The sequence below is a fragment of the Musca autumnalis genome, unplaced genomic scaffold, assembly GCF_047663935.1.
Source record: "Musca autumnalis isolate F117 unplaced genomic scaffold, ASM4766393v1 scaffold_1, whole genome shotgun sequence".
Classification (NCBI taxonomy): Eukaryota; Metazoa; Arthropoda; class Insecta; order Diptera; family Muscidae; genus Musca; species Musca autumnalis.
The window spans coordinates 252,989,737-253,014,622 of NW_027411644.1; the positions used below are offsets into that span (position 1 = coordinate 252,989,737).

General features: G+C 32.7%; 1 protein-coding gene across 50 annotated transcripts in view; it reads right to left on the reverse strand.

The window, feature by feature from the left end:
* Nucleotides 1-5,879: 5,879 nt before the first annotated feature.
* The window catches only part of Doa (CDC like kinase darkener of apricot), a 470,031-nt gene continuing 451,024 nt past the window's right edge, over nucleotides 5,880-24,886 (reverse strand). For 16 of the 50 annotated variants that reach the window (XM_073960763.1, XM_073960766.1, XM_073960744.1 and 13 more), the window contains 6 exons: nucleotides 20,632-20,722; nucleotides 20,312-20,482; nucleotides 19,776-19,945; nucleotides 19,581-19,694; nucleotides 19,299-19,489; nucleotides 14,281-15,600 (listed from right to left, as the gene is read on the reverse strand). In XM_073960763.1, the coding sequence (XP_073816864.1) occupies nucleotides 15,467-15,600; nucleotides 19,299-19,489; nucleotides 19,581-19,694; nucleotides 19,776-19,945; nucleotides 20,312-20,482; nucleotides 20,632-20,722 (871 nt within the window). In that variant the 3' untranslated portion in view covers nucleotides 14,281-15,466. Of the gene's footprint in view, nucleotides 6,798-14,280; nucleotides 15,601-19,298; nucleotides 19,508-19,580; nucleotides 19,695-19,775; nucleotides 19,946-20,311; nucleotides 20,483-20,631; nucleotides 20,723-24,886 lie in introns of those variants that run through there. The other 34 variants (XM_073960762.1, XM_073960765.1, XM_073960743.1 and 31 more) reach the window with 7 other exon arrangements.

Below are 24,886 nucleotides of genomic sequence, written 5' to 3' on the forward strand. Positions count from 1 at the left end.
CAAGAAAGCAAATATTCATGGCATTATTTAATTAATAAAGGAAAACGAATAATAAACCGAAAAAACATAACATCTGTGTTTTATTTATTTTGTGTTAAAATAAAAGGTTTGTATTTAAATCGAAAGAATGACTAATAAAAACCATAATGACTTTAGCTATATTCATAAAATGAAAGTCAATATTGACGAGTAGTCAGGGTAAAGTGGAACGGTTTATTTCAAGAGAATTCCCTAATTTTAAAGGGCTTTGGAGCTCATGTTATTGTTATATACTCGCAAAATGTCAATTAAAGCCAAGTCGTTCCTAACGAAAGACAAGTAGTTATGTCACATGGTTTTCATGAAAGATCCAACATTTAAGAATATGGAATGTGCTATAGAGCAAATTGCCAAAAACAAATGGAACATCAGACGGAGAAAAATTCCATTTTGTCAAAAAAAAAATATATGAACTTCAACGAAAGGCATGTCTAAAACTGTAATTATTTCACAGAAAAAAAAATAAACAAACGACCGTATTACATGCAATCGCTTAAAAACCTCTCATTTCGAATTTGCCTCATTTAAACAACAAACACACCCATATCTGGGAGTTATGCCATATGTTTTTAAATTCGGAAGTTTTAAGTTGTAGACCCAAAAAATATATTAAGAAATAATTCGTTTTATTAAGGTTCCACTGTTAAAGAATTCGTATTTTTCAACAGTAGAACCTCGGTGGTAATTTTGTATTTGTCTCCAGAGATCATATGATTCAATAGATGGCATTATTTACACGAATTTACCACTATATTAACATGAAAAATCACACTTAAATTTGACTGTGGCATAGTTTTAGGCGCAAAAGAAATTATCGCACTATTTAACATATACATTGGCAACACTGGTAAAACCATGTAAATAGCGCCATCTATTGAATCATATGATCTCTGGAGACAAAAACAAAATGGCCACCGAGGTTCTACTGTTGAAAAATACAAATTCTTTAACAGTGGAACCTTAATAAAAACGCATTATTTTTCAACATATATTTTTGGGGTCTATAACATTAAACTGTCGACTTTGAAAACATATTCAATTGATGGATATCACAGATTTATTTGATATGGGTAAACTAATATATAGCCGAGAGTTAAAATTAAAAAAAAAAAAATACTAAACCCGAGCCAGTGACTTTAATGTGCAATATTGTACAAATATCGACTTTTAAGATTCAAAAACAATACTTTTATTAGTAACAAAATAAAGTGACTATTTATCTTCCTGGTAGTAGAATATGGATTCCGTGCCAAAAATGTTTTTTTCATTTTAAAGCAAACAAGTGAAAACGGCAGTAAGTATAGCCTTTGTACCCATTGTTGGTACCCTCCATCCACCATGTGGCTAACATTTGAAAAATATCAAAAATCACGCGGCACCTTTCTATGAAGACGAAATAAAAACTTGGACCTATTGCGACAAATCTCTGCAGGAATATTGTTTACCCCAAACGAGTACTAAATTCCACACTCATACTATTTCGGTTGGATAATGCGGCTAAAATCTTCAAAATTCTTTCAAAATTCAGCAGGATCCGTTCAATGGGGCTACACAAAAACGTGTACATATTCCTACAATTCATTGCAAGAATGTTTTGTGCCTCCGACGGAGACTAAATACCCAAATTTCTGGGTGAAAGTTTTGTAGCCTCAACGAAGACTAAAAATCTAATATCAACCATTTCGCTGATATTACCCCCATTATATCACCGACATATATCGCACACATTCTTCTTTCGACATACAGTAACAGGCTGTTAATTATTCTGATGGCTACACATTTAGGGGTCGATTATGGATGGCAATTATCGTTGAGTGGAGTTGTCAGTTGTCAAAATTACTTTATGTATGGCAGCCTTCAACTGAAGTTGCGAATATCAGTTGACGAACCGGCTATTTTTCAGCAACCAGTTATTTTTAGTTGCAGTGAATATTTTTGAAGAAACAAGAATCAAAATTGAAAGGAAAAAACATTTTCTTTACAATTGTTGATTATTTGGATGATTAATTAATATTGTGTATCAAAAATATATTGGAAATAACTACAAAACAACAGTTGGATAAATTGAGTGCAAATCCAATGTGCACATGGGTTCCATCTATACAGCCGACTACACCAGGGAATTTCGTTTTTGAATAAAAATGATTTTTCTTTTGACTTTTTTCCTCCTCCGTCATCTTCGAAACGATCCAATTTGTCCTCTATCAAGTGGACAACTTCCTTCAATACGTTCGACAATGTAGATTGAGCCATGCAATTGTTGTAATCATTGCCATGGGACTTTTGGAAACTTCCCTCCGCAAAAAATCTCAACGCAGCGCACACTTTTAAAAGTGGGGGTATTGCTGTTGATCTGTAACTTACATTGAAGTCATCCTTTAACGTTTCCACAATGTAAACTACGGCATCCTTTGGCAATCGAAAATACGCCTTAAACCTAAAATAATTTACAGTTCATACAGATCTTTCCAGCATGAGATTCAACTTACAGTGCAGATGGCAATTCCAATGGATTCTACTTGTCCCTTAAATTTCTTCTAATAGATGTCATGGCCTGTACATTTTCTTAATCATCAAAAAATAATTCCACTGAACTTATTTAAAATAGTTTTTTTTTGCTAATTGTGCTTTTTGGATTTATGTTTAGTTCACAAGTCTGAAAAAACACTGATCGATAACACGTTTATCGACAACCCAGTTGGGTTGACATCAATAATACAACATTTCGGGCTCGATTATGGATAGCAACTCAACTGTAGTTGCGTTGCCAGATGAGAAAATCATACAATTAAATTAACTGAAAGGACAGAATTTTTTTAAATCCATTCAATATCAGTGTTTTGAACCTTCATCTATTAATTTATTTGTGAAAAAGTATGAATTTCAATGCGGAAATGGAAAATTCTATTATTAAATTTGCTGTCGGCAACGCAACTGGAGTTGGGTTTCTATTCATAATCGACCCCTTCATCTCAGTTGTGCTGACAACTGACAACGCAACTCAAGTTTAGTAGCAATGCCTAATCGACCCCATTCTCTCAAAAATACATTTTTTATTACTATTGACACAACAAATATGTGGGTGTTATGTAATTTGTTTCCAAAATCGACAATTTTAAGTTGTGGATCCAAAAATATTATTTTAAAAAATGTATGTCGTTTTATTAGGGTTCCACTGTCAAAGAATTCGTGTTTTTCAACAGTAGAACCTCGGTGGTCATTTTGTATTTGTCTCCAGAGATCATATGATTCAATAGATGGCGTTATTTACACGCATTTGCCACTGTTGCCAACTATATCACCTAAAACTCATAACTACAATTCACCTTGGCATACTTTTAGGCGCAAAATAGGTTATCACACTATTTGATAGATTGGCAAACACTGGTAAAAGCACTTGGCACGTTCGCGGACGCAAAAAAAAACTCAGAGAAGTGTAAAAAATGTCACCGAATTTTTTCGAAATTAGTTTTTTTTTTGTATTTATTAATTAATTATTAATATTATTATAATTTTTTATTTATTTTATTATGGATATTTATGAAATAAGTCGTATTATGTAAATTAATCACAAAAACATACGATTATGTACAAGTAAATGATTAAAAATTTACTTTGGATGTGAATGCTATAGCATTCACGTTATCCTACGTCACCACCAAAATTAATACTATAGCATTCACGTCCGTGAACGTGTTAAATAGCAACATAAAAAGTATAAAAAGTGCTTACAACCACTTCAACTATTTCAGATTGAAGCTGTCACTTAAATTTTAATTATATAAATCTTATTTGCTATTAAAAGGCTAGGCGATGTTCTTACCTATTGTAGCTGATGATATTGTATCAGTTAATTTTATCCATCTTAGTGGACCGTTGATTGTATCTCTACCCATTAAAAAATTAAATTTTACAATCTTTTTTCTTAAATATTTTATTTTTTCATTTATTTAATATTTTCATCATTTCTTTTGTTGTTGTTTTTTTACATATAATCAATTCAATTAAAAGTAAATCATTAAAATTATATTAAAGTTGTTTGTTTTAAGTTGTTTTGTTTGTTTTAGGGGATAGAGAAAATATAATATAATAATATTAAACATTGTTTCTTTGTTATTTGTATTATTTATTCTATTTCCACAACAGTTTTGTGAAAAAATTTTGCAATTACAATATATAAAGGTATATATAAATATCATTGAATTACATTTGCCGTTTTTTGTTTAATAAATAAAAGAAATTTTTAAAACAAAATTCAGAATTTTAAGCAAACAAAATAAAAAAAGAAAAAAAAAACGTATTTGGACTCAAAAATACAACAAAAAATTAAGGGATAATTATGCTAAATATGTTTGCTTGTTGTAATGGTTTTAAGAAATCGTTAAAGAAAAAAATATAATAATTTTACAAATATATTATAAGGTATGTGTGAATATTTCTTTCATTTTTTATATGTTTTTTTTGCATGATACGAAAGTAAGTCACCACAAGATTTGATAGCTTAAAATTATTTCTATTAAAAAATCAAATGAATAAAAAAAGAAAAACAACGTAACTTAAAATGAAAGGTGTTTTCTAAAATATTACAACTAAGAAATTTAAACAAAAATAATTATTTAAAATAAAGAGGGGTAGGAAATTACAAATCATATAATTTTTTTCTTGTTAGCAATGAACAATGTGTGGGAGGATTTTCATACATTTTTACTAGACTAATACAAAAAAATATGTATCCTTGTTTAAATAACACTGTGCAACACTGAAAATGCAAACAACTTCAAGTGGGCATTTTCTGAAAGTACATATTGAGACTACAAAACCCCTAGTTGGGTTTCGTGTTTTTAGATCGGGTTTGGATTTTATGGCCTCATCTATACCGGGCTAAAACTACCCTTTTTTCCATTGATCCGGCCTTTATCTCCGAAACTAATAAGAATTTTGCTTTGCGGTGTTCAGCAATATTGTAGTCCTAAAGTAGTAGAACTTAAGTGTCGAATGAATGATCTAGGAAAAACCGCACCTAGCGCATCAAAATTAATAAAATATATAAAAATTTACATAATTTCTGGAATTATGGTCAGTTACAGCCAAACTATTGAGAGTTGAATAAATATCCTTTCGCAAAAATTTGCCAAATCATGTGCTCAGCAATTCTATAGAACATTCTGAAACTGTAAAACAATTATTTCATGTTGTTAAGGCGGTATTTCATATCATACTTTATACTAAACATACTTTAAACAACGTTCACACAGGCTGTTTATTCTCATATTTGAAATTTCAATGGAATGTTGATATATTTATCAAATTGTCGTTGAATAACATACTACAAACAACGGGATAGAGGCATTTTACAACAATGATATGTTCTGAAGAGTTGTCTATTACATTCCAGCGAATATTTTTCTCAAAGATAACATTAAGAAAAATCTAACCGTTTTGGAGATATGGTGCGAAATATATCAAATTGCGGAATTTTTAGATATATTATAATATTTGAGGCAATAAATGAGGTTATTCATGTTCATTATTTTTCCATATACTTTCTTCTTTTTATTATCTACAAGTTTGCTGCGGATGCCATGGAAAGATTCGTATTGGTTCCAAAGATATAGCCCCGATTTGCTTTAAAAAGTAAATATTTAACCATGTTAAGATAGGGCCATAAACTCTGAACCCGATCTAACAAAACAAAACCCAAAGAACGTTTTCGTCTATTGGATATGTACTTTCATAAAAACTACATTAGAAGTTGTTTGCACAAAATTACCTTGAAGATGTTGCACAGTGTAATTTTGTTTTTCAGAAAAATTGGTAGTGTTGCCTTTGCTTTTATAATATTTTTTTATTATTGTTTTAATTTATTAATTATTATATAAAATTTAATGATTTATTTTGTTGACTACATGATTTGTTGTTTTAATGATTACAAAGTTTAAAAATGCTACAAATTTCCAATATACTTGCCGAGTTTGGCATAACATAGACTATAGACACTAATGAGGTCATTTTAGGTCCAGTTATTTCACAATATTTTGATTGTGAAAAAACTTCGTATACAATTTTCTGTGGCTGTAAAAAGTATATAGCCTGCTTATGAACAATTTGCAAGTATTCTTGGCCGTAGCCTGCTTTGTTGTCTCTTAATACAATATTATTTTGTAATTTCTTATGAATTTTTACTAAAAAAATTAAAAATAAAAAAAAGAATATACTCTTAAAAACATTTATTGTATAAAATGTTTTATTGTTGTTGTTGATGATGATACTTCACATTTGAACAGTCCTTCGCAGTTTGTTGTTTGTTACACATTAAAATTTAAATAAAGATGTTTTATGTATGGTATTTTGTTGTTGTTGTTGTTGTTGTTGTAGATGTGTAGATGTATGTAGTGTAGTGTATTGTGTCTGGTTTTGTGTATGAGGTGGAGAAAAAAGAGCTAGAATTGTTGCAACGTTTTCTTTACAAAATCAAAATTGATTTAAAATATTTCAACAACAAAATATATGCTTCTTGCTGTTGTTGTTGTTTTGGTCTCTATATTCATTGACTGACTGATTGATTTATCCACATATGCCATGATAATTTGCAGTAAAACCTTATTTGCTTAATACTTCTTTCTTAACATCTTTCTTGGCTTCTCTTTAGTTAAATGAAGTACGAGTAGTAGTAGTAGTAGGTAGGAGTAGTAGTATAAAATATGATGAGGTGTGTGGAGTACAAGTAGAGGGGGGATGCTACAGAATTGCTCTATATCCTGTAATATTATAATGAAACAACATTTTTATAGAATTATTTTATATGTCTGTATGTAGTATATACACTTAATTAACAAAATTATTGATGTCACATAAAATAAATTTATGTTTGGAGACAACTCGAAAGGGAAACAAAAAAATAATAATAAAAATATATTATTGTTTTAATAAATTTGTAAGTTCGTTCGAATATACATATCTAAAAAAAACTTTCTTTAACTAGATTTTGTAAGTTTGTTTTTTTTTAAGGGTATTCATAAGAATCCTTTGTTGACGATTTGGTTATTTATTAATTAAACATTTTGTTATTATTAAACGCAATAAATTTAACAAATGGAGTTAATTTGTTTTCAAACATTTTACACAACTTCATAAACGATAGGCTAAAAAGGGAGAACGCACTAACAATAAACACACAGATTTATTAGCACAGCGCAAAGACATATAACGTCTAAAAGTGTACGTTTACAATAAGGGAACTTTTTTTCTTGGTTTCTATATGGTCAACATGTTACACTGATTATATTTTCTTTAACACATTGTTTAGACAAGAAGATTGTGGGATGTTAACAACACAATTCAAAATCTTAAGGAAAAGTTTCAATATAAGTTAAAATTTGTTTCCATCTGTAAGTTGTGTCGAGATTGAATGAATTCTCCTTCATTTAAATAGATTTTAATTTTTTATATTTAATTGTTAAATCTTTTTTTTTTGGCTATGTTCCCATACAACTTGGATCACTTCTGGTAAATTTACTAAATAGTGAAGTTTCTCCAAAAAAATTATGGCAATATCGCTATGATTTTTTTGTGATTCATAAATGTATATTGTGAACCGATATAACATAGCCAAAAATACATATATGCATAATCGTAAGTCAATTCCTTTACGTTTAAATTAAAGATGTGTGTACATTTTTTTTTTTGCAAAGATATCAAAATTTTTCCATTGATTCTACGATCATATAACGGTACAACCCACATTTAGACAATTTGAAAGCTTTAGTTAAATTTTTAGTGACATTTGCTGTATTTAGTGTTCATCTTCAGAACATCAAAGACTGTTTATGACCGAACATAACCCCACTTCTACTTGTTTCCTATAGGAGCTCTTCCAGGTTTTATGTAAATGTAATTAATTTAAAAACAATTTCAATTAATTGTTAATTAAATAACAAAGTTATTATTATTATAGATGTTTTCCTTATTTTACAGATATTAGAAGTAGAATGGTTCAAAAGCAATGGGGAAAAACTTAGAAATATTTTTTATTCCGAATCTAGTAAATACCTAATGCCATTCAAAATGATGCAAAAACAATAGTGATTAGCAGTTTTCAAAATCGTATATACAATTTGAACTTATAGTAAGTTTACATTTTCGAAATCCACTCGATTGCAACTGTCAATTCCATTGCTTAAACGTCAAATGAAATCCAATGGATTTCAGATGAGTTTTCATTTGACGTATACGCAAAGGAATTGACAGTTGAAATCGAGAAGACTGTGATGTAGGACCTAATTTATAATAAAAAAACTACACTACCAATTACCATTCCACCCTGCAAGATTTAAATGACAGTCAACATTGATGTTTCGAAGACTTTCTCTCAATTAATACTCACTACATCTTGAGAAGACTAACAGCCTGTTTTACTATGTCGAACGTAAATAAAAACGAACGAAAAATAACTAAACTCGTGTATAACTTTTAAATTTTGTAGTTGTTTTAAAGCAAACACAAAGTCAATATTGGCATGAAAACCAAAGTTTAGGTGTTTTTTCGTTCGCAATCATTTTTTTTCGACATACCCCCATTGTTATAAGTCATCTTTTGTTATATTTTGGATTTACCGAACAGATTTAAGGCGTTCCGGCTAACTTAAAGTTAAAAGTGATGATTGAATTTCAAGGAGGAGCTTCTTGTCATTAACTTTCAATGCGAAATTATATTTTTATTGCCTCCAAATTAGTTTATTTTGCATTTTCAAATCCATCAGATAGTAAAAGAACACATGTAATAATGGCCCATAGTGAAACAGGCCCTTAGGCCATCTTTATATTATAGCATTTTGCAGGGTTAACCTTCTTTATGAGGATTTATTTGAAATATGAGCAATGAAACTGACATTTGAAACTCAGGGGGTTTGTTAAATCCGGTTATATATAATCGTACTATAAGGCTTGAATATGATGTTTTGATAATCTTATTAATTAATTATAAATGTTCAAATATGGGACATTTCTCACTTTCACCATCTTGCTGCCCAAAATTCAAATTATAGAAAAGTGAAAAATCATTTATTTCAAAAAAAAACTGCTATAAAAATCGATCTATTTGGAAAACTATTGTAAGGTCGAACTATAGGACAAAATTTTACTTAGGAATCCATTAGAAACTGATTAGAATAAAAAGGTTTTTTTAGCTTTTATTTCCCAGCAAAATGTTGGTTTACAAAGAAGTTGAGAAATTATGAGTGCAAATGCTTCCGACCTACATCTATTTACCTGAAAGAAGTCATGATATTCACAAGGACGTGGTAGGGCTAGGATGCAGTCTATTTCACATATAGATCACGCCTTTAGCATGACTCTAAGAAAGTGAATATAGAAGCATTTGTTAAAATGTTTTTAATTTCTAAACATCATACAAGAGCAATTAGGATTTTTTTAGAAGTTTTTTAGAAAATTTATTCAAAAAATACCTTAATATTAATTTATTTCATTTTTAACAAAGGCCGAAAGATAACACTGTGCAACACTGAAAATGCAAACAACTTGTAATGGACATTTTCTGAAAGTACATATAGAGACTACAAAAACCTTAGTTTGGTGTTGTGTTGTTAGATCGGGTTTGGATTTTATGGCCTCATCTAAACCGTGCTAAAATGAGCTTTTTCCACTGATCGGACCTTTATTTCAAAAACTAATAAGAATTTTGCTTTGCCGTCTTCAGCAATATTGTAGCCCTAAAGTAGTAGAACTTATGTGTAAAGTAGATAAACTACGAAAAACTGCATCTAGCGCATCAAAATCGTTAAAACATAGAAAAGTTTACACAATTTCTGGAATTCTGGTCAGTAACAGCTAAACTGTTGGGAGTTGAACCAAGTAACCTTTCGCAAAATATTGCAAATAATGTACCCACCAATTCCTCAGAACATTCTGAAACTATAAAATGATTATTTCAGGTGGTTTACGCGGTATTTATTAACATACCTTCTAAAAACATATTTCAAACAATGTTCACACAGCCAGTGTATTCTCATATTTGGGATTGTTGAAATATTTATCAAATTGTAGTTGTAAACTATTCTAGAAAGAACGCCATAGAAGCATTTTACAACAGTGAAATGTTCTGAAGTTGTGAAGTGAAATATTGTGAGTTGTGTATTACATTCCAGTGAATATTTTTTTCCAAAGATAACATTAAGAAAAATTTAACATTTTTGAAAATACGCTGCGAAATATATACAAATTATGGAATTTTTAGATAGATTATAAAATTTGAGGCAATAAATGCAGTTTTTCGAATTCATTATTCCTACAAATATGTTCTTCCTGCTCTTATCTATGAACTTGCTGCAGTGGTGAACACAAGAATCGTATTGGTTTCTAAGATACAGCCCCGATTTGCGTTCAAAAGTCGATATTTAACCATGTTTAGATGGGGCCATAAAATCCGAACGCGATCTAAGAAAACAAAACACAAATATGTTTTTTGCCTATTGGTCCTCTACTTTCAGAAAAATCTCGACAAACGTTGTTTGCACGCGATTAGCTCAAAAATGTTGCACAGTGTAATTGAAGTTGAAAAATTATACTGTTCTGAGCAGGGTTGTTCTAGATGTACTTCATTGTCTATCATAAAATCCATTCGTTATAATGGTATAAAACTGACATTCCTAACCATGTTTTTGCACAATTTAGATATCAATGTATAGGAAGTTCATAAATGTATTTTCAATAAATTCTCTGATTTGCATATTTTTCGGATGTTGTTAAATGAAGTAGTGGAAGTACTGGTTCATCATGAACTACATCAATTTTATTCCGCTGGGTTATAGTAATCACCAATACATTTATAATTAATTGTCTAATAAACTTTCTATGAATTGATCTTTTAATAAAGTATGTACAACAAAAAAGGAAAGCTCTAATTTACCTTTTCGGTATAGTTTGAATATTCCTTAATTATCTTCTCCATGAATTTTATGAGTGAAATTATCTTATTGAATGTATGATATAAGCCGTTCACTTTATTACCTATTACCCGCAAAGGGTAGATTTGTATAAAGATTACTATAAAAGACTTTCTTTTAGATGATTCGAGGTATTGTAAAGACATCGGAAATCAAGTAATGTCAAACAATACATTTGCTTTAAGTAAATATTATCGAAATGTATGGAGATATGTGAATGATATATTTTAAAATAAAAAGTTTGAATTTTAAACAAAAAAAATAAATCTCGAGGTCGTATAAACTGGAGCTTAAATAATTCTATAAACAAAACGAAAGTAAAGAGGTCGAACAAAACCCATAATTAACACAAAAAAATAAAATAAAATAAAAAATATATAAAGAATTTTATAGACTGTAGGAGGATGTCGGGAAATTTTGAAACATTTTAACTACATAGATACATAAACTCGGCCGATTTCGGTCGTTAACGATGCTTGAGCTTACCCAACACTGAATGAGAATATGTCTCGACTATAAGCAGATTGGCTTTATCGACAATTTACCATCACTTATAAAACCAAATTTGGAATAAGCATTGATCTTCTTGTTCATCATACTAAAACCGACCGACAATAATAATAATAATAATAAATAAATCCTTTAAATATTTACAGCCAGTGTCTATAGTTACTTAAAATTCTTGTGGGCCAATTTTGACTTAAGCATATTTTTAATACTTGTGGTGTTTTTTCTTATATTTGCTGTTGTTTAGTTGCAGCAATGCAATCTTATTTTGTAGTAATTTGAAACTCTCTGGGGGAAATCTGTACAACTAAAAAACAGTTACAACATTCTACTATAGAAAACGACATCTGAAAAGGGGTTATCTCAAAGAATACCATAAATTAGATTCAAATAGAAAATACTTGACAAACAAATGTTTATTTTAATAAATAATGGTGGTAACCTGACTTTGGATTTAGTAGTAAATATCGTATATTATGTGTAACTAATAGTAATGAGGCAAACGCAACAATTGGTGTAACGTGCAAAATAGAAAAAATTTATTCCACTGAACTGGAACGAACTGCTTAGTTTTTCAATCATTAGTATTATATTGGTTAAAAAGACAGATCTGCGGTTAATATAAAAAAATAGAAAGAAAATTAAGTTAAATATCTTTCCTTCTTTGCAAGAGATGCATAACATATGTTACACAAATACTATACATGGTATTATTATTCTGTAATTAGCAATTGATGGTCCATGTTATTTATAAATTAAAGATATATTTATCTGAAATCTATTATTGACATGTTTCTGTAAAACATTCAATCACGAAAAGCAAAAAACTCCTCTACAACTCTTTTGTGTTTTCAAACAATTTCTAATAGTAGAATGGGGGTTCAGAATGGATTTGTTTTGTTCGTTAGTTGTTCATAAAGGTGTACGAAAAGTCTCTGCCTGATATTCATCTTGAAATAGAATGAATCGATTTAGTGGACAATTTAATTTGGCCTATAAGTGGGTGTGTCCATTATTTGTGCCTCAAATAATAGTATGAGTGCAGTACATTTGCATAAAAAGGCGATAATTTAAATAATCTGAATGCTTTAATGACAGCGACTGAAGTAGGCCAGTTGTTTAGTATTTATATCTTCGGACAAGATGAAGCTTGGCAGAAAATAATCCCCAAAGACACCAATAGGATACTACTTAATATTGTGTTCAATGCAGATCCCAAAGTTTTAAATAAGATGACAGATGTGATAACTACTACAGATTGATAATGTGAAGGCGCAGGAGAAAATGCTACAGTTGGCCATCTCCTTTGAAGCTGTCCTTTGTTGAAATCAAAAAGGTGTAGGCTATTTATTAATTAAAAGTTAGATATTTCTACCTTACCAAACATCGATCACTTTAAAACTTTGCTAAAGTCCTCTCGTGGACCAGCAAACGCACTTAACATTTTTCTCTCCTATCCATATCACTGAATAATAATCTGCACAATTCTCTACTTCTCCATCTCTAAAATAATCTGGCTTGTTCTGGAATCACAGTGTATTTTATACACATTACATATATTTCAAAAAATGTCTGCCAATTTGGCATTTCAAGAAAAATAGATTTTTTAAGCGAATTTTTTTGTGTCTTGAATTTTTAATAAGTTGGGCATTAATTAAATTTTTGCATACTTTTTGAGAATATATTAAACTTCGGTCATAAGTATTTCTTGGCGGACATATTTCATTAGTTTGTATCAATCAAAAACATGAATTTATCCGGCTCCCATTAAAAACTGACAGTCAATGCACTTTTGGACAATTTTCTGACAAATAAAAACTTTTGTTTAGCTAATAATGTTTAAAATACAATATATGAAGTATTATTTAGAGATTAGGAAAGTAATTATACAGCTAGACTTTGATATCAACGAAATAGACCTCGATGACTGTCAGTTTTGTTGGTCAGTGTAGTACACACTGTTTAAGAAAATGGCAGTGTGTCTGACACACCAAAAATAGGCCTAATGTGCGTTGCAAAAACGCCATGTCTGTGTTCGTTAAACTTGAATCCCTGATGTGAATGCAAGCCTAAATACCAAGGATAAATACAATGGCCCAATAGTATCCGAGTGGAGTGGCTGACCTCGCATCCTTAAACCTTATCTGAACAGAGTAATCCAGTGAAAGAGGGCACGACATCAAATCTGAAAAGTATTATGCAACGTTCATTGCAAGAGGTTTTTAAAACCCACCAGATCAACATGTCAGTAAAGTGATGTGTGGGTCGTATCACCCCAACATTTACATTGCATTTACAATTGATCGGTATAAAGTTTTCCTTTAGGGATATTATGACGGCTTGTGTTTACACTATTATAAAGTGGTTTCCACTGGGCTGATTCAGTTTTCGGTATTTTTATAACTGCTAATACAATATTTACACACAGTAATTATTTTTTAGATTTGTTTAACATCCCTCACTTAATACGTTCAAGCTACTTTACTTTATATCGAATTTGTTATTTTAAATTTAAACTGCAATATACAGTACTAAGGTCGAGACTGGACATCATGCAAATTTAAATAAATAAAAAATCAACCACTCTACTATGGGCTTACTATTATACAATTTCAATATTCTACAGAAGCTTCAACTACTACAACGAATTTGGAAAATAAGTTCTTTGAATATTGCGCCAATAAAACTTATATTTTTTGTTTTCATTAAAATTTTGTCACTCTATTTACTCTTTTTCTATATCCAAAGTGTGAAAGGAAACGAATTGTGGAAAATTTTGATTCAATACTTTATTTTTATGTTTTCTTTTCGCAAAACAGAAATTTATTACAAAATTTTGAAGAAAAGGTCCAATCAGTTTACACGCGTGATTTTTTTTTGCATGAACAAAAAGAAAATTTTAAAAATAAAAATTCAGTTGTAGTTTCTTGGTTCTTTCATTCTTACAACTTATATAATATATGTATGTATATAGAGAAAAAGGGTATAAGGTAATTGTATGTATCTATAATGAATTATAAAGTACACTATTAAAAATAAGGTATAATTCTAAGAGGAAGTTAAAATTAAACTAATTCAAACAAAACTATATAAAATGGCCAAAAGATTACATAGCATTTAAGTTAGTTGAATGGGAAGTGGAACTTAACCAAAAAAGGGAAATTAAGCAAATTAAATGTAAACCAAAATTAAAGGGGAAATAAAGAAAAAGAAGAAAAAAAAAAACTTAAACAAAAATAAACTTAAGCACAGATTTCAATAAGAAAGCATTTTTATACATGTTTTTTATTACATATTTTGCAAATGTTAGTTCTGTTCAATCTGTGTAATTTAAAAATAGAAAAAAAATTGAAAAAAAGCATAAAGCCATTTGCATATAATTACAATAAAATAGTAATCAATTATAGAAATGGGATGGGTACAATGGTTGGTTGGAAGCTAAAAAGGAGGGTTTTGAAAAAATTAGTCTAAAAATTTTCAATTACAAAATAAACATTTGTAATATTTTAAAATAGTTAATAGTTTTTTTTTTTAAATATCTAAAAAAAGAAAGAGCTCCCAAATTTTTTGTTGTAAATGTTGACAATTACAATGGTCACTACTATTTTGTTGAAAGTTTTACATTCATAAGCATTTAATATAGCTGATCGTTGATTCTAGTTCTTTTCTTAACTTTGCTACATGGGGCTGCCTGGCTGTGCATAATAGTCTGTGTGTTTTGTTTGTTCAGAAAAATATCCCATTTCAATATTTGCATTACTTTGCTTGTTTTTTTTGGGATGAAAATATTTAAAAATGTTTTTTGTTTTTTAATATTAATTAATGAATTGATTGATTGTTTTTTGTTTGTTGTTGTTGGTTGATTAAGTAAAATGTTATGTATTGATGCTGTTTGTTTGTGTTAATTTCCAAAATAAAATTGGATGTTATTAATTAATAATAACCAAATCGTGCCAATTCTCATCTTGATAAGCTGTGAGAACGTTCGCGGCTGCTGCTACCTGATGAGGCGGGTTGCATATTTTTGACGGCGGCATCACCCAAACGTTGATGTGGTGGGAGTTTATCAAAGAATGGATGACGTAAAGCTTCTCCTGTTGTTGTAGTAATTTGTTGGTGGGGGGAAAGATAAAAAGAATTTAAATAATTAGTTAGAAAGATATTAAAATGTATTATAATGATTTGTTTCCAGTGATTCATACCTTGTTCAAGTCTAATAATAATAAGGATTATACGATTTGGATTGTAATATACATAATTTTGGTATTCAAACTAATTCTACCTGAATCATGTAGCTGTTTAAAAGAGACAATTATAACCCTCTCTTATACCTCGGCAGGGATAACGATCATGACGCGATTCGGGGCTTAAAGCCACAACGTTCTTTACGTAATGCCCTGCAGGCGTCAGAGATCAGACGATCGTGTGCCTATCGGTGTTCCAAGGTTTCATTGACGACAAAATCCCATCAACGTTCACAAAAAATGATAAAACCAGATCCGGGAGATTCAGTCTATGGCCGACGGGACAGTAGTTTAGAGAAGAGACGGACTTGCGGTGCCCAACATATATTTGGCGGGGAAGAATGGTCTAGCGAAACAAAGCAAACAATTGCTAGTCTTTATGGAACAAACGGTGCCCGTGAGTCTCAACCGGGTTAGTGGTTCTGTTGAGGACAGCCCCATCTAGTAACGCGAAATGGATGCCAGGGGAAAAGAGGACTTGCCGTAGATTAATGGCCTATCTCAGAATGTTCGTTAGCAGGAAACTCTTGCCCATCTCAATGAGAGAGTACAGATTGTTCAGATTATTACTCTCAAGGTGTCGACCCAGCAAACTAAATGTCGGATGTCCGACACATCGAAATAATTTCGGAAGCAAAATCGTTCAGATGTCGTTTAAATTTCTATACGATTTTTCGTAGATGAATTAGTTCAGATTTCGTTCCGATTTCGGGAAGAATGTCGGAAGTAAATTTCTCTTCGAATATGCTAATGTTTTTGTTCCGATTTCGGTATGCCGGAAACAAATTTCCCTTCGCACAAGAACCACCTTTTGTATATATCTAACAAGCAACATTTTAGTTTGTTGTCGAAAAACAAAATGGTTGGTTACAAAATTCGCATATACAATTTTTAAATATTTTAGATGTGAAGAAATCTTTACGAAGATTCGGAAAGTACCTCAGATTTTCATACGACATTATTCCGAAATCGTTCAGAAATCTGTACGGAAATTCGAAGGAAAAAATTCGGATTCCGAATTTCCCAAGGATTTTCTTCGGAATTCTGACCGAAATCGATCCGATTTCGCTTCGACATTTCGTTCCGAAATTATGTCAACCACTTCATACAACTTTCGTTAAGATATCGTTACGATTTCGGATCCGAAATCAGACGCAGCGTCCGAATTTTGTTCAGATTTCGTTACGATGTCGGTACGATTGGTTTGCTGGGGAGACACCTTCACTAGCACAGGTGGCATATTGAGTTAAACATAAACCCCAATAGCTCCTAAATGTCACATCGGGAATGATGTTGATTTGGCTCAATCTCCCATGGTTGATTCATCCAAGATAAACCAACGACGCAGTGGACTGGAAAGGCTTACTGAGCACAGGTCTTCACAACTGGGAGTGTAAATCCGCCACAAAAACAAGATGAAAATAGTTATTTCCAAACCCTCTTACTCCCCTGCTTGCTATCAAATGAACTGAGAGCCAGAACGATACTACTAGCAAGGTAGCTTCACAAACTACGCAAAGTTACAAGGTATCTTCCAGATCTCACCTCACGAGTAGCAACTCTGAAAAGAAGAGCACCAAACGTCCAATGGATCCACACGAGCTTTGAGTGGGCGTTATCCATAGAACTGACCCTCATGGCAAAATCAGTGGATGCTGATCGTAGATCGTATACAAGACATTGTACTCTCTGGCGATGGGGATCCTCCAAAACATACCCTTTTACTGCAGTCAGTCAAATTATCTGATGTGAGAAAAGGAAATCTTTGAACTTCCTTATTCCGGCTGTCAATAGATACTCAAATCAGGGACTATAGTATCAAAAGACGCGTGAAGGTACGCTTCACTTTGGTCGGTCTTGGATAATACTCCGTCTCACACCAAGGCAGTAGAAGAACATATGCAGGAACCACTTCGCATCATGCAGATCAATTTGCTACATTGCAAAGCGGCGGTTTCCTACTTCTTGTAGCCTGGATGAAGTCTGAAGTTGACATTGTTCTAGTCCAGCAGCCATATTTTTAAACAATAGGATTGCTGGGCAAAACGATTGCAACTATGCCACCCTCAACCAACATGCAAGTGGAGGCTGGTGTGAAACCTCCGCTTTGTCACTCCATAGACAAACTCACCAGGTTCTACGTTGAGAAAACCAAAAGAATTTGGCAAGATGCTCCTGGATGTCGGGTTGCAAAGTCAATCTGGCCGGAAAATCCGGCGCGTAGAACTGCTTCCCTTCTCTCGTTGTGCAAGTCGGAGATCAGAGCTGTTGTAGGGATAATTACTGGTCACTGCAACATTAGATCTATGACTTGCAAATGGGATAACAGCAGCAGTGAATACTGTAGGCTGTGCGAGTACGTGGAGGAGACGGAGACAATTGAGTATCTTCTCTGTCTGTGTCCCAAAAGACATTAGCTTTTTGGCGTTCACAAGACGGAATCCCTATCTCACTTCTCCTCTTCCGACCCCACAGCCTTGCTGGCATACTGAAGAGGCCTTAAACGGCTATGGGGCGGGTTAACTTAAACTATATCAGTTAATCTACCATTTAAATATCTCCATCTGATCCCTCCTCTTTTTTCTCTTATTATCTTTCTACATCTCCCCTGTCTCTTCACTTTCCACCTCCTTTCTCCTATCCAAATCTAATCTTCCATTTCCTTAGCGGCAACAAGACGAAACAGTCAATATCATCACCACATCCAGAGCCACACTCGCCATAGACATCTCATCTATAACCGTCTTTTCATTCCATTACCAGTATCCATCATCACCACATCCGGAGCTGCACCTATTCTCTTCACCTATAACCATCAAGCTATCAATCAATCACAATGGACCTCAAGGTCTCCGAGTGGAGTGGCTGCCATTTACAGCAGCTGCGGATCCTAAAACCTAACCTAACCTATGCCACCCTCGCCATGTCTAATCGAGGTAAGGTAAGAACTAGCAAATAGAGGATGAATTGTGAGCATTGAAGTTTTGTGAAGTTGAGGAAGACTCAAAGCAAAAGGGACAAATAAGTGCTTTCACCTACCTATCATTAACCTAACCAAGTACTGATAAGAAATCGTAAAATCCTTATTATTACTTAGCATTTTAATTAAAAACACATACATAAGCCTAAAACTTTCTTTCCAATGGAACTACATAGAAGGGACGTATTGACGTGAAGACTTACGTTTTTTTTGTAGATCTTACCTTTGAAGTTGAAAATAGGAAAGAAAGCTTGGCATGAAAAAACATTGAAATACACAGTACGTATAATGCAAAAAATTTTTGCTACAGATATATGAAGGTATTTTCTGATCTATACAAACACCAAATTTGAAGAATTTGGTTTGAGAAAAACATAGTTATAACACCGAAATAGCAAGTTATTACAAATATTTTAAATGGAATCAAATTGGGAAATGTTTAAAGTGAATTTTTACGTAATTTTGCAAACTTTCAAACTAATCTATACACATATAACAGAAAACTTCAACAAGGTATTATTAATCACTGAAACAGTTAGACAACATATTCAAGAACAAACGCACTCACCTAACGTAACACGTTGTGATGGCTCATATTCCAACATTTTCTTAATTAAATCAAATAATTCGCAATGATCCTCAGCATCGGACATTTGGTATCTGAACAATGGCTTACAATGATCCCGTACATAACGTCCAGCCGATGACTTCTCATCCCAATCCAACTTACCATGATAGAAGTATTTTGTTTTGGTTTTGCTGTAAAGAACATGATTGCTATAGGTTAATCGAACAACATGAAGTAAACCTGCGTTGCGTTAAATGTAAGCATGTTAAATTTATACATTACCGTGCCATACGATATGGTATTTGTCCTAAGATACGTTCCATCATGGCTAAATGTTCACGATTGTCATGGGTCTGGAATAGTGTTATGCCCAGATATAATTCAAAGAGAATGCAGCTGTATATAAAAAAACAAAGAGATAAACAATTAGTAATGCAAAACAAGAAGAAAAGAATATGTTTTAGTATCTCAACTTACCCAATAGACCACACATCACAGGGTTGTGACCAACCTAATTCGAGTATAACTTCGGGTGCACGATAATGACGTGTTGAGACAATGGTACTATGATGTTCATGATCGAAAGTGGCTGAACCAAAATCAATAAGACGAACATCGGTATTTTTAACACGTCTCACTTCGCGATTCTGTAAAAGAAAAAAGAAATGGAAAATTTGGAAATGAAGTTAATATTACAGTAATAAATTAATAAAAAGAATCTGATTCTTGATGCCGATACAAGAGTGAAAGGAAAACAACACACACGCATAGCTGTTCGTAAATTGTCACAAAAGTTATCCAAAACTTCAACTTTATCTGGCAAAAAGTTTAAGTTTATAAATGTGTGGGAAATGATATATAAAAAAATAGTTCAAGTCACACTTATTGAATAAACCGAAATTAGTAAGCCATGATGCCTGTGGTCCGACCATCGCGGATAAACTAGTTGCAACTTTTTTCCTTTCTGTTTTTTCCTATCGACATCAAGATCCTTGTTTCCTTTAAATACTTACGATCTTATGATTATAATGTGTTGTATATTCCGAATCAACGAATAGTATATTTTCAGGTTTTAAATCTGTGTGCGTTAAACGAGTGTCATGTAAAAATTTCACAGAATAGCACAATTGATAGGCCATATGTCGAACTTGCTCCAATGGATATGGTTCATAGTTGTTCTCACGCTGTTAAACGAAAATAAATTAAAAAATTTAATTAATTTTTTAATTAAAGGAAAAGGTGATTTCAAATAATGCAAATGATATATAAAAACACGAATGAAACGTTGAAATTATTAAAATTGCTTACGTTAAATAATATAGTAAAAACTTACCAAGAAATCGAAAACACTCAAACCTAACATTTCAAAGGCAATGCACATGTGTCCGTGATAATCGAACCAATCTATCATTTTAACGCACAAACTGAAAGAGAAGTAAAGAAAGAATTGATTTAATATTTGTATTATGTGTATACATGATGTTCAGTTAAAATGGTCGACAGATTGAACTAAAATGAAATATCTGTGGAAATAATAATTTGATCAATTTATGTGGAGGTTTCACTGGAATGTTCGCCAATTCTTACGTTTACGGTTTCAAAGTAAATTAAAAAAAATCTGCTCATGGCGAGGATCAGCGTAACGTGACATCAATTAAAATAATTTTGTTTTGAAATTAAAGTTGATGTAGACGGAGAGGCCATCGTCCGACAGATACAAATACCGACTACTAGTACAATTTCTATATCGATTTTTTGAGACAAACAGCGGACAGCATAAGCAAAGGAAGTCCCCTCAAAATCTGGTTTCAGATGGAGTCTTGGAAGCCAATTTAACTTCGAAGTAAAGAGCGATACGTCTGTTACTTACAGACACCCAAGTAAATAAGAGAGGAGGATAAAAAGTAGTGTGAAGTATGACCTGCCAGAATAAAGTATACAACCGTGTATAAATAGAATACTTTTTGCGTTGAAAATACAATTTTTTAAGCGTCTTGTGGCAATTTTGTTCCGCTAACGGAACACACATGTTCATCAATTCTTTGGAATTGAAATTTCAATTAACAATTCTTTGGAAAACATTTTATAATCTTATTTCAAAGAATGAGTGGAAAGCACAATTTCACATGGAACAATTTCCATTTGGTTTTGCCAGGAAAATTTATCATATCAATGATTATCGATGTAAATTGTTTTTGTTTTAGAAGCTACTACACATGTATCCCTTCTTATTTTTATTAATTTCGTGTTCAAAAATGGCTCCACCTGGATAGGATTTGTCCATAATAAAATGGGGGTTAGATAAGTTGATTTGTCTTGTCAGTTGAACAGGTGCATAGGATCAGGCGCACCGTTATTGAATGCTATAGAGATGTTCTGCGTTACGTCGACAATGCTGTCCCAATTGAATTTAAGGCGGTCGGATTTTATTCATAGAATTTACCATTAAGTGGTGGCGTGACCCCCAGTTGTAAAGCCCAATTAAAGCCATTTTATGAATTTTTTCCAAGAAAAATGTAAAAATTTTTTAGATGTTTTTTTTTCATCTGAAGGAGCTCATCTTAATCTACTTTCTGAATTTTTCTTGTTGAAAAATATTACGAAGTTTTGTGGCAATTGACCATCTACCACCAAACCATGTTTTCATTGAAGCGTTTTGCGGTGCCAACTCTAGCTAGAAAACTAATAAACCGATCGTCATATATTTGTTTATGCTTATTAAGAAAATAAAGATGTAGTCCTTCATCGATGGTTTTTTTTTTAAATGTTAAGTTTTAAAAAATGGTGGAATCAAAAAGTCAAAATTTAAATTATTTGCTTAAAAAACTGATGTTTTTTGGTTAAAAAACGGGCAAAATTTTTTTTAAAAATAAAATCGATCGATGAGGGACTAGCTTTTAATGTGCTGGATAAGCCAACAAAATTACATGACAATTGGTTTATTAGTTTTTGAACTAGAGTTGGCACCGTTTTCAAAATGCCATTTCGAGAAAAACAGGTTTTTAGTTTCCATGTTACATACAAATCACAATGATTTTTTTCCCTTCCAACACTCATATCTCAGTCAATTTTATTCCGATTTACTTAAAAAGTTTTGGCACATATTCTGTGATACTTATACTTTAAAATAGGCCTGTACGCCCTTAAAACCTCCCAGACTGTATCAGTATGAATACTATTCAAACCTGCTTGGTATGCCTGTTGTTCTAGAGGTTCCCTTTTATATCTTTGGATCTCTCTCTAGATCAGATAGCTGTGACTAGCGCGAAAGTCATATATATTAGCTAACGAATCTGATCCCCAGGGCTTTGGGGTAATTACATTATACCGACCTATCCAGTCTTACGTAGTTAAGAAGGTTTATTTATCTGCTCTTCAAGTGCTGCCGGTTAGAGACATGGGGGGCCTTGTTTCAGCTTATCTTATTGCAAATAGCTGTGAAGGAAAAAAAACCTTAATGGGCCCTTCGGGTTTCTGATTCCTGGGATTGAACTGAGCAAAAAAAGTCCACTAGACAATAGGTCTACGGTGAAAATCAAGCCTCTTTAAGTTTTTTATCCACGTTTTTATACCCTCAGCATTTATGCTAACGAGGGTATATACACTTTCATACGGACAAAAATGTGCCTCATCGAAATAATGGTTTTAGACCCCAAGTATGTTCGGACGAAATCTGTTTCAGACAATTTGGAGTCGATTTAGCAATGTCCTCCGTCTGTCTGTCTGGCTGGTGCGCACGATAACTCTCGAACGGATCAACCGATTCGAACCAAATTTTGGGTATCGTAATATTTTCTCCAAACTTAGTTTAAGTTCGAAGATGGGCCATATCGGTGCACTCCTTCAGGTACCTCCCCCACAAAAGTTCGAAAATGTTCGGAAAACGATAGCTCTTAAAGGTAGTAACCGATTTGGTCCATACTTTACACATCGTGGAATTTCTACCAGACATAGATTAGGTTCCAATACGGACTCTATCGGTCCACTCCTACGGGTACCTCCCACACAAAATTTCGGAAAAGTTTAGTTTAGGACCTGTTCTCAAATCGTTTTGATTTTTGTTGTAACAAGTTGTATTCATTGCCTTCCATACGACGGTACAAGTTTCATCAGGGACAAGTCCATACTACCTGAGAAAATAGCCTGTAAGATGCCACCATGTGTTGTGGTTGGAGCTCAAGATAACTCTCGAAAGGATCTGCCGTTTAAGTTCAAAGATAAGCCATATCGGTCCACTTCTTCAGGTACCTCCCGCACAAAAGTTCCAAAATGTTCGGAAAAATTGTGCGCACAATAACTCTTGAATTGAGTGACCAATTTGGTCCATACTTTGCACATCCTAATATATCTACCACTCCTTCGGGTACCTCCCACACAAAATTTCGGATAAGTTTAGTTTAAGACCTGCTTTCGAATAAATTTGATTTTTGTCGACGCAACTTGCCCTCGTTGCCTCCATTACGGCGGTAAAACTTTTTCTGGGGCAAGTCCATACTTCTTGCGAAAACAGCCCGAAAGTTGTAAAAAACCCGTATGGCACCACATATAGTGGCGGGAGCGCACGGTAACACTCGAAGCTTTGAGCTTTTATGCTAGTCCATATTTTTGTCGGGAAGTTCATTCTGAAAAACCCCTAAATACAAAGGTTTTCAAGACAATTCACACAGGTTGAGGGTATATCTCTGTCTGCAAAGCCAACTGATACTTTTTTACTTGTTTTTTGACATTTTGGCATATAACAACCAAGCCACAGAGATTTTCGATCCAACACAGAAACGAAAATTTTATCCGAGACAGTAAATAAGAACTCTCTAACACATCGCAAAAGCATTGGGACGCTCCTTCAGACAGTTTTGGCCTTGGGAAGGTGCAAACTTTTCGGAAAATGTCGATAAATGGCACTGTGCTACAAAAGTTGACCAGAAAAATATTCAAACGTTCTGGTGCAAAATTCTATAGTGTTGGGATCAACGGACACCGAAAATGCATTTAGTTCATTTGGGTCAGGCATTTTCGTTGTCCATGGGTCCCAACACGATAGAATTTTGCATTAGAACTTGAATATTTTTTTGGTTCACATTTTGGTGAGCACGATATCTCTCGATACCGATACATTGCACATGGTAATGTTTCTACCAGGCATAGATCCCACTCAAAATTTAACAATAAAGTGCAGTTTAAGACCTGCTCTTGAATCGTTTTGATTCTTTTGAAACAGGTTGTTCTCGAAGCCCCTATTTCGACCGATATTTCGGCACGGCCGAACTTAACACTTTTTTATTTGTTCCGTTTCGTGATCACTAACTATCCTATTGATTTCCAATGTCAGCTATCTGACACTATCGCACTTGGATGTGTACGGCGAAGCTCTTTACGCTCATTTGCTAATCATGTCACCTCTGCTGGGAAATTAATTCTTACTTCAAGTATTCGACCAGCATGAATATGGCGAGCGGATGCAGTAGTGATGATGTCTTGGAAATCCCTCTCTGCTACCCGAACATCGGAAAGATAGGTTTCTGATTTCTATACCTACATATACACCTATACTTTTAACCCCCATTATTATAAGTCTTCTTTTGTTATAG